At 33.0% G+C, this 11567-nt stretch overlaps 1 protein-coding gene across 1 annotated transcript; it reads right to left on the reverse strand.

Annotated features, from left to right (window-relative positions):
• Window positions 1–4801: 4801 nt before the first annotated feature.
• Window positions 4802–8931, reverse strand: LOC114739146 (MADS-box transcription factor 23-like). The gene is made up of 8 exons (XM_028927203.1): window positions 8692–8931; window positions 7930–8011; window positions 5901–5962; window positions 5622–5721; window positions 5473–5514; window positions 5306–5389; window positions 4964–5019; window positions 4802–4873 (listed from the first exon to the last, which is right to left on the reverse strand). Exons 1-8 carry the CDS (start codon window positions 8871–8873, stop codon window positions 4858–4860), a joined length of 624 nt encoding a protein of 207 aa, XP_028783036.1. The 5' UTR covers window positions 8874–8931; the 3' UTR covers window positions 4802–4857.
• Window positions 8932–11567: the final 2636 nt, after the last annotated feature.

The following is an 11567-nucleotide window of genomic DNA, read 5'->3' on the forward strand; positions in this document are numbered from 1 at the left end:
AACATAGTCTGACCCAGTACAATGTAAAGAAATTAAAGCTAATACAGCATAATGTTAAATGCTAATCAAAGATTCTAACAACTACAACTAATCTCAATACAAATATAAATCATCACAGCCCATTTAAACATTATAAAATTCATTCTAAGACCTAGAAATCACAATTATAATGAAAGAAGTAAAGATTAGAAGAGTTGAAACTCCCCTTTAAAGTTTCAAGTTCAAGCCATAAATATTGTGCCAGAGAATTGAAGGATTTAGCCAAGCCCCTGCATCACTGAAGCTCCACCGTATGCTTCAGCTATTAAAGCCATAACAGATAGCACAAACGAAGATAAAAGAGACGATGATGATGGCGAATGGGCTTCCTGTCTCGCGTCTCTGCTCACGCTGCTGTGCCTCTCGTGTCCTCTCTCAATTTTTCTTCCGCCGCCCCTGCTCCCTTGCGTGTGTGTGTCCTCTTATTTCCGCGCCGCTTCCTTGTGTTTGAAGAAGAATTATAGTATATTAGGTTTGGGGGGGCAAAACGTTGCGTTTTGCTCCCCCATTTATTATTATATATATTTTTTAATTTATTTTTCTTTTATTTTTTTCTCTTTTTTTTAATTTTGATTTTTATTTTTAAATCTTCTAAAAACCTGCAAACAAAATTCAAGGATAAGGTAGCATTAATGGTCCTCAAAAATCAATTAGTCACAATTAAACCAAAATATGACAATTTTGCCCCTAAAAAATAATCATTTAAAATAAAACATATTAAATCAATTAAGGCAAAAAGGGACTAATTAAGCTGACAAAACTTACATAAAAGATACCAAAATATATAAAAATAATTGAGTTTGTCACTACCACAATCCAACAAGTCAAGGAAATAGACAATTCAGAATTCTAGTTCAAAACCAATAAAGGACAACTCCAAAATTTCAGTTCAACTTCCCAAAATATTGAAAACAACAAATAGGTCCTAGCCAGAGTTACTTTTGAAGTCACCTTAATTAGAGCATAGAGCTATAATTAATCTATACAGTTCCAATCCCTCCTTTAAACCAGTATCCCTTCAATTTATGGTTTAATCAACTCATTAGAGATATGAATTAATTAACCAATGGAATTGGACTTAGCAGAAGGGCCAATCCTCTACAATGTAGCGAACTAATGTTCAAATCCCTAATAAGAGATATTCTACATTTAGGGCGCTTGATAATGCCTCAAAAGGAAGGGGCTAATCCCTTATAATGTAGCAAACCAATATTCAAATTTCTATTGGAAAAGATTCCACATTTAGTGTGCCTGATAATGCTTTAAATAAGATTACCTTTAATAGGAGAATATTTGTACTTAGCAAAAAAAAAAAAAAGAGATATGAATTAATCACTTAACAAATCCCCGTTAATTCACCAAAGGCTCCCAATCCGTTGTGCTAGGGTTCATGGGCCGACATGGTTGGGTAGTATTATTCAGTAAGCAAGTTAACCTGATCAGATCAATTAAATTGCAAATGTACATAAATAGATAAATACAAGTTGATCTGCAAATCATGTGCTGGGCCGAAGATGGCTTATTATATTCCTGAACCTTCCTCTGATAAGTCACCAAAATTATCTTATCATGGCCAGTTTGTGACCCTCTCTCTGCCAACTTTATAAAAGATTCGTTTTTGGGAAAAAAAAATTTAAGTATGAACACAAGAGAGAAAAAGTATCATACATATGCAGTAAACAGTAAAATATTGATTTTTAAGAATAGCGAACTAAATTTTAGTACTGAATGTAAGTTTATGAGTTCTTCTACACCTATGCGTATTATTAAGCTTTATTCTATTTGATGTGAGACTTCTCACATAAAGGCAGGTCCGCATTTGTACTTAATATCCTAACATTTTGATATGATTTTAATGATCAGATTTGGACATAATTGAGGTCTAATAAAAAGCAGCTAGTTTGCCAAGCTAGCATTGTTCTTATTTTCTTGCCTACTTTAGAAATAACCTTCCCCACTGCACAAGCCTTTGGATTTTTTTTTTTTATTGAAGTAAATTTTTTTTTAAAAGACCAAAAGAGCCGGGTTTAGTAGAAGGAGCTATTCACCCACAACTTTTGAATCAATGCTTGAACCTTCACTAGCAGAGATACCCACATTTAGTATCCAACAATTTCTCGAACCGAATTGCTTTCAACGGGAGGATACCACAAAAGCATCTATCTGCATTGTGCGAATTAAAAATGAATGTGAACCCATGTTGTGCTTTCTTTCTGATAATTATTAATTCTTAGTTAAAGCAGTTTGATATTTAAAATAGCATACACGGCTGCGAATGACTCCGTACGAAATTATAATATAGCCTGAAGCTTTGCAAATATCTATGTTACAGGATTAATTTCTTATTCAGCTAACGCGGTATGTTGATCAAATATAACATAATATAGATAGATTATACTCCTCAGGTCTTAAATATAAGACCCATTTTGTGATGTACCTAAATTAGTGTAATTATATTGTAAAATGAGTTTTGTATTTAGGATCAAAGGAGTATTATGTATTGTTTTATTGATAGAATTTTTATATTAGATAAGTTATATTATTTATGACCTTATTGATGAAATTTTTATATTATATAAACATTTATTTGACACAAACATACATGTGAACCCAAGAAACGAAAAAATGTGATTTTTTTCATATGAAATGATGTATTACGAAATACCTGCGTTTTAATTGGAGAGAGGAGTAGGTAATCAAGAGTTCATTCATTAAGAGTTCAAAATAATCCTAGAATCAAAGCTTGAGCTCTGCATATTCAGAATACCAATAAGAACATGCATATACTTCAACACAAACATTGAACAAGAGGAAGGGAAACGGGAATGGAGTAAAAACCAAGACACGAAACCAAATTCTCTTTCAATCTTCAAACTCCAACTCAATCTCTACAACAATCCTCACTCTAGTTCAACAAAAGACTTCCAAATGCAACCAAAAAGACCAGAACGATGGCCAAGTCAAAGCAAAAGGATATATATGTTTCAAACAATAAAATTTTTTAGTTTAGTGAAGCACATCGTTTTGCTATGAGCGACAGAGCACCCAGGCCCTCATTCCAATGCCTTGGTGCTCGTGCTCTCTGCCTCTATTTTCTTTTCTCATTAAATTTGGATTAGTTTTTCTTAAACGATTTTGTACTACATATGAGATAATATAGAAGAAGAGTTTTATCTTCGCTTTATAAACTATAAAAGAATCCTTTTTATTTGATTATAAGGTTTTCCAGACACCGGTAACTATGCTATGACTATGACAGTCTTTTTCTTAACCTTACAATGATCCTCGTTCAACGCAAGGGGATGTTAAAAATAAAATCAACTAAAATTTTCATTAGAAAAAGAATATACATGGCTAAGTGCCTAAGACTGATTCCGCACGAAAATATAGTGCATAGCCTATGTCATAGGCTCATAGCATTTATAAATAAGTCTTGAAAATTTGTAAAGATACATTCAAATCTTATAGGACTTACTTATCATTAATTTTTACTATGTGAAATAACATAAAACTCCTTAGCCTCACTCACGATATGGAAACTAATCAAACATTATAGAATAAATGAATAATATTCTTGCCCACTTAAATTACAAACCAAAAACCCTAAAAATTAAACCAAATAAATTATTCTTAACACTGCAAAAGCCTGTGAGGTTGCGGGGTCCAGAATAAGGAAGGTTGCAATTTTTAAGACGATAGTTGATAGGTTAACTTGCAATTTTGTCGAAAAACTAATTCTGATAACCGCCGCCCCATGTTCATTTGTGGATGATAAGTGCTTAGCCCATCTTTTTTGAATTCGATATGAACTTTTTCGTACCCTTGTGATAATGTTCTTATGTCTCGATGAAGATGTGGTTCCTGAAACAATCAAAGCCCTCAAATAGTTTAACTCATAGAAAAGACAAATCAGAAAATTAACAATTCAGGTATAATGATTTAAATAAGAATAGCCGACAATGGCCAGCTTGCTCCATTTCATTTATTTAATTAATTAGCTAAAAGTAGATTGGCAATAACTTGACTGCTATGCATAATTTTTATTTGCTCACATATGCATTCACATTGACACTCCAAAAATTTATTTCTCGGGTGAAGTAAACAATGCTCAATTTACTATTCTGATGATCTACATTTCTAGTGCATATATTTAGTTTGATATGTTCCTGCAAAAAATATAATTAACTTTGATTTAAACTTCAAGTCTTTGTACATTATCACTCGGTATATTGTTTATATTGCCACCAATTCTTAAGTACTCATGTATTAACTTGACGAAATTCAATTTCCATTATGTTTTTGAGAGTATATTTATCGAATTATTTACACACATGGTCAAATGGTTTGAATATAGGAAAATAGAACCATAAGCAATAAATATAGAACATTATGCCATTTACTAGAAATGTAAATAAAGTAGGGATGGGGGGAATAGAGATTTATCCTAATTCAGCTTATTCACTAAGTTTACACTCGTTCTGAAGTGAACACTTGAAGTTTTTACATATCACCAAAAAGGGAAGGGGGAAAAAGAACAAAGGTAGGATAAAACGGGAGGTTCATGTTTATGGCTATTTCATTGAAAGGTAGACAGGTCAAATTCCATTCATTTGATCACAACAAATCTGGATACTATATAATTCAACACTTGGCACATTTGGTAGTATTATTGTCTAAAATTTACAGAGACACAGCCGATATAATACGTTTGATCCTTATTTTATAACAATGACAGAAATGATTCCTGAGGAAACACCTCTAACAGGAAAGTTGGTGGCAGCGTGGCGTTAAGAATCCTAGATTGTCCAAGAGCTTGTGCTAAGGCAGCTGTAATCTGTCATAAAAATCAAGTATTTAACTAGTTGTTATTCTAAAGAATGAGCAATATATATTTACTCAGTTTCAAGGGATATATAAGATATACCCCAGCTCCATTGCTTTGGTTGGTGATTCACTAGATTGAGACTGTGATTGGCTCAGCTGGAGATTAATAGTGCATGTAGGGTTATTAGGATTCCCATATTCTTCATTCACAACCCTTGCTTCAGAAATCTAAGGAAAGTGGCCAAAAAAAAACAAACCAAGTCTATGAACACTTTGAAAGAAAACTTGAAACATTTAGCTTTTGAATAAATAGTACAGGCTCACTAGAGATGATGTCTTCATCTTCCCTCCTTTGTTGTTGTGTAATTGGAGGCAAACTTCTTCGTCTGTAGCACATTTATTACATGGCCTATAATTCGATAAAATGTTTTTATCAACTTACCTTCGTCTGTAATTCTGCATTTTCTTTACTAATGACTTCCATTGTTTTGTAGAGTTGTACATTTTCTTGGCGAATTTGATGTCCCTGCAATAGCATTATATGGGAAGTCAGAATATGTGGGAAGTCCTTTCTTACATGGCAAGATCAGAAGCTGACTTCTTGAGTACCTTGTGTTGTAACTCTTTAATCTCATCAGCTAAAATTTGCTCCTACAGACGAATTAATGATCAAGTTCAGGTTAACATATTCGCTTGTATATATAAGTGGTGACATGTTACATTGAATGCAGGATATAAGTTGAAATGATCTATCATACCTTCTTGATCTGGACCTTTTTCAAACTCATCTCCAGTTGATTTTCCAAACTTTTTAATTCGTTGATTCCCAGACCAGAGAGTTGTTCACCCGTGAATTGCCTACATTTTCAAAAGGAAATAAGTTACTTGTGGTTTACTAAATTTTTCCATTTATTTTCAGAATATATTCTGGGGAAAAAAATCAGAACATATTGCACTTTAATTTTGAAGCGAGTTCAAAACCAATGTGTTGCAGTGCTTTGTTCATAGCATTTTCGTGTTAGATTAACATTTCGTACCTGTGCAGTTCCTGCAAGTGTTGTAGTTGTTGCCTTAAGACTGTTGCTTCTCTCCGCCAAAACTAACAAGTGCAACCACACATATAACGATAGCATTCAATATAATAAGGAGTGATGCAATTGTAAGGAAGAAGTTGTAAGTTCTAACTAATGATACTATCTCCTATTCTTATTTGGTCCAAAATATAATAGCCTAATCTATTTGTCTCTCGTATTTATTTATTTTTTTATGAAATAATCCCTATGGTGATTGCACATGTTAAAGGTTCCATGAAAGAGTTTGGTTCTAAGACACATGATTAACAAGGGTATTTTAGAAAAGAAATACCTATTTATTTCAAATACCTAGCTTAACTAATTTTCTTAATATTTACAGATGAGTTATCTAGCTTTTGTATTGAAGACCAGAAATAGTATAAGCATTTCTAGGTCCAAATCTCTTCATAGCATTTTGTACAAATTACTTGTAATTGCTCTTTATTAGTTAATCTATATATGAGACCCTACTTTCATTCTCCAGATAACTTGTTATAAATTTATTTACAAATCAAAATATATATTTTTTAAAAAAAACAAAGGCCTTAAATGCATCTTTTGCAATTTATATGTGATGTTTTGGGAAAATTCATATGTCAATGAAGGAAGTAAAAAGTTGAACAACTCATTAAATTTGTCAAAAACATAACATTCCTCTTGAGTGAACCCCCTACCCCTCTTGAGTGAAAGAAAATATAGGGCATAACATTAATTACAAAAGTGAAGGAAAATTTAAAAAAAATCATTAGTACACCAAGCAAAACTTAATTAATCATGGCTTATATTTTGGATTAGGATCATGCATGACTTTATGTACGTTGAACTTGAGGCAGTGCATGCGCAGATAAACCCTGTTAAAATTTAAGCCTTTTACGGATAAATAATGAACAAAATTAATAGTATGAGAGTATAATGCAAAGGTTCATGAATGTTTATTGTAAAGTTTCAGAAGTCTGGGAGGTTGTTCACATATGAGGTTAATAAAACTGGCAGAGGTTAGTTTAATCTCGCCATTAATTAAGGGGTGACTCCATTTAATGATTTCGTAAGGGCTACTTTTGAGAAAAAACAAATTGTAGAATATTTAAAGTATATGGTTATGGGATTTAATGCAATTAATAGGGGTAATATTGAAAAATAATGAAGTTTTATGACAATTTCATGCTTTAATTAGCCTTTGACTACTTTTTTTTAAGGAAAATACTTGCACCAAGTTCCTCATATTCATTATATGAAGTTCTACAATTACAAGTGGTCATGTGTCCTACTTTTAATGAATATAAGAAACTTGACATAAGTATTATTTTTTTTAATACATGCAAATGAAATAAAAGTGACTTATATTATATCTAGACTCGAAGGAATACACTAAAGGGCCATAAAATCCTTGTAGGAGTGACTTATAATACTCCCTTCATAACTTTGTCCCCCCCCCCAATTAAGTATATGTATCTTCTGTTGGAAGTTTGTTTGAGGCACTATAAGGTCACTTGTATCTATCATAAGACATTAATAGAAATGGAGGGAGTAGATACCAAAGGAAGCACAAAAGTTATTGAAGGGTCATAACAATGGCCGCATCTCAATACGTGCGTGCGTGCGTTTTAAAAATTTTTCTATCCAATATCCTCCCTCTAGTTTTATGCATCAACCGCGCATAACGTGCTAACCAGAACTAGGAAAAGGTAGTTAGATCATTGGTATTGTCTAAACGAGTTAATCTTTCCAATTGACCCTCATCATATGCATCATCTTTAGCAACACTCATCTCTTTCATATGCAATCTTTGACTAGAATCAATGTTTCTATTTTTCTGTGGTTTTCCTTGTTTTTAAATCCTCCCGTCCCTTTTATCGCTCTCTTTCTGTTGCCTAATCTTGCTTGGAGTTAAATATAAAATGCGCTGAAAATTGCAAATATATATCAACAATGAGAATCATATATGCTTTACGAATTTCAGGTGACTAGACATGACTTTTATGTATCCTAGTACCTTGGCTTCTGAAGCTGGATTCATAAGCGGATGTTGTTCCTCATCTTTGTGTTTATTGTAGCGGTCAATAATTGACTTCAAGCTGCCATAATAAGCAGAGAGAATTCAATCAATAAGATGAAAGTCAAGTTTAAGCAAATCTATATAATTCATTTATCTCTAAGCAATACTAATCGATTAACCCAGACCATGTTCATATGCACTCCCACGCATATCGTTATAATGCGTTCTTCCTAGTTTTCTGCACATATATCTATATATGTATGAAAATACTAGCTCAAACTGCCTCATGCACAGCTTTTGAAAGTTTTATTTAGAATGGAAGCTAGGTTTGATCAGCTCTCAGTAAAGTGTGGCCCGTAAACAATAGTAATTAATTAAAGATCAGCTAGCAAAAGGAGGAGTAGTTTCTGATATTTTATATGCAAGCATATAATTAAGAGGAGAAAAAGAATATTTAAACATACAAATCTGAAGCATCAATTGCAAGCGTGTAGAAACTCTTCCGTGTATGTGTGTGGGTGCAAGTGGGCAGATATAACCCCAAAAAAAAAAAAAAAAGAGTAAATTTCTAGATATCTCATCCAATATCATCACATTTTATCTTGGGATGATTAAAAAAGACTAGAATTGAAAAGGATCCAAAGGAATATTAATCACTTAGATCAAGGGAGAGAAAAGCACAGAGAAATTGCTGCTGTGATGGCTTCTGATAAATCAGAGAAAGGAAAAGAGTCAAATGAAGGTGGAAAGAAGAGGAACCTGGAGCTTCCATATTCATAGAGCTTGCCGGTGCTGGAGAAGAAGATGACCCCAACTTGTGCGTCACAGAGGATCCCAAGCTCTCTTGCTTTCTTGAGCAACCCAGTTCTTCTCTTTGAGAAAGTCACTTGCCTGTTTGCTGAATCGTCTATCCTCTTTATCGCAATCTTTGCTTTCCCCATTATTCAGATCAGCCACACAACAATATATTCGTCAAATTAAAGGAGTCCTTTACTGTAGATAGAACGCAAAAATAAAAAAAAATGATAAGAAGAAGAAGAAGAATTGTAATAAAGATTGCTTATATGATCGACAAGCTCGAACTCACAGAACAATTATGGAAGTGGGCAGACGAAGAAAAGAAGAAGAAGAAGAAGGAGAAGACAGACAGGTTTGTTTGGGAAGGTCCTAATAAGAGAGGCTTTTTTATGAACGATGCCCTTTGAGGCTTTGACTACTTCTATTTGCAAAGCTTCAAGTGGGTTTATATATGAGCTTTAGGGAAAAAAATTCGGTTTCCGGTTTTTTGGGGAATCGAAAAACCGCTGGCTGTTTTCTTTTAAAGTAGTTGGGTGACGGATCCAAACCAAATGCTCCAGTTGGGCTACCGTCTGAGAAATCGCCAGAAGTCGATCCTTTTTTTTTTTTTTTTAATCTCCTCTCATGCGCACTTATATATGATATTCATATTTCATATAATTATTCAATATAAAATCTCATCGGGTTAACTTTTATGAATTGGTAAATTCAATTAAGGATAATTTTTCTACTGCGATTGTTTTCCAGGAAATTTATGGAAAAAGATATCTAGTGAAGTCAAATTGAGAAATCTTAAGAAGATTATATAAGACCCATTTTATAGTATAAATTAAAATATAAAATGGGTCTTATTTACGATCGGAGGAATAATAAATAACAGGGCTAGGGTGTCAATTATGTCCCCTTAGCTGCACCCCAGCTCCGTTTCATTTTGGATTCCTTCCAAATATTTTTTTATGTCTTTTTACCATTAGATTTTATATAAAATAAGTGACATTTTGATATCTTATAAAAAAATAGTTTAGTTCTTTATTTTTTATTATTTTTTTCAAAGATTTGATACTCTAAATTAAAAAGAATTGAAACATTTGAAGTATTAAATCTTTGAAAAATCATAAAAAAATTAAAAACTGAATCATTTTTTGCCCTTAAGGTATCAAAATGTCAAAAGCCACGGAAAAAAAAACATTTGGGAATGACCCCAAAAATGAGGCGCAGTTGAGGAGGCATAGTTGACACCCTAGTCCCAAATAATAAATATGATGGAAACTTTTCACCAGAAAACAAATGATAGCAAAACTTAGCCAAACTCAAAAAGAGGCAAACTTAGCCGTGCAGTTGCTAATAGCAAAACACACAATAGTACTAACTCAGAAAAATTGAGGGTTTTGAGCAATTTGAGGCCCCAAGTTGTCTTTGGCCATCATTCTGACCTTCTTGGAGCATTTTGTAGCTTGGGGGTACTCGAGTTTGGTTCTTGAAGTAGAGATTGAGCTAGGATTTAAAGATTTTAATAGATTTGAGCTTCTTCTCCTTGTTCATCTTCTCCATCTTCCTTTTCCTTTCTCCTGTTCAATGTTTATGCTGAATTTTGTGTTTTATCTCATTGGTCTTCTGAACATGTGTGGCTAAAGTTTTGATTCTAGGGTTATTTTGAGCTCTTTTATGGATTGAATACCCTTTTTCCCCTTTATATTTGTGATTAATGATATGATTTTGCTAATTTACTTGATGCTTAATTCTTCTTATTGATTGCCTGCTAATGAGATTGTCAAGTTCACTTGATTGATGTTTGAAAGAGCTTGGTTAAGTGTAAAATTTAATCGAGTGAAACTTATAATTTGCTAGTTGAATGGGGTTTAATTAATTAATTAAAATATTAATGAATCAATTGAACTAAACACCTATTAAGGATGAAGGACTTGAGAGGTTAGTCTGAAAGAAGAATGGAGTAAGAGAAGAAGAAGAAGAAAGAAACTAATTAATGCCTGTGGTGCTTGTAAATGATGCTTGTACACACTTAAATTATTAATAATCCAATTTTGAAAAAAATTGGGATTAATGACCTACAATTGGCAAACTAGAACAAGCACCTAATGAATCTTCACTCAGTCTTCTACCAATTAACCCTTCCAATCAGAACCCTCCACAGATAGCTAGTCTTCTCTGGTTAGCCAATTCTCAATGAAAGTATCATTGCAACAGGTGCAGTAGACCACATCTTAGAAGCTAGTTATTGAAGTTGGAGAACACAAAACCTTATAACACTCATACACACTCATCTTTAAAAGTACTCTCCTATGTGAGACTCATGATATTAGCATATTTAAAATAAAAATAGGCATGGACAAAAATCTACAGTTTATCTATACATGTTCTGTGTCTTTCTATTCCATCATCTGCGTGTGCTTTTGTAATTCAGGTCCTTTTCTCCAAGTATATTTGTCAACAAGTTCTTAACCTCAATTTCTCCAATAAACTATTCTTTAGAATGCAAAGCATGTGATACCGTACGCACGCTCTCATAAATGTCATCAATACCAAAGAGGGAGTTTGCAATAAGACAACGGTGTTTACTTTAATTTCACAGCTTTGTCTAAAATCTAATTATGATAAATGACCGTGCCATAATGTTTAATTGTTGATAAGTGCTTAGACCATTAACAAGATGCAGCTTTATCTTTCAATTAAATAAGACTCTTTTGGATATACTTTGTGTAATTTGTCCAGTCCACATGTTCTTGCATCTCGACGACAATTTGTTTCCTGAAACAATCAAAGCCATCAAATATCTCAATTAACACACAAACGAGAAAACAGAAAATTAACAATTTATG

This window comes from Neltuma alba, unplaced genomic scaffold (assembly GCF_004799145.2).
Source record: "Neltuma alba isolate B1F8T4 unplaced genomic scaffold, ASM479914v2 tig00002817_pilon, whole genome shotgun sequence".
Classification (NCBI taxonomy): Eukaryota; Viridiplantae; Streptophyta; class Magnoliopsida; order Fabales; family Fabaceae; genus Neltuma; species Neltuma alba.

Bases quoted from the DNA above. Each gene is read 5' to 3' on its own strand.
- LOC114739146 (XM_028927203.1), bottom strand. From the start codon at position 8,873: ATGGGGAAAGCAAAGATTGCGATAAAGAGGATAGACGATTCAGCAAAC. The intron at 5,722-5,900 runs GTACGAAATGTT...TTGAAAATGTAG, and splicing joins CACTTGCAGGAACTGCACAG to GCAATTCACGGGTGAACAAC. The intron at 5,515-5,621 runs GTATGATAGATC...ATTCGTCTGTAG, and splicing joins AAAAGGTCCAGATCAAGAAG to GAGCAAATTTTAGCTGATGA.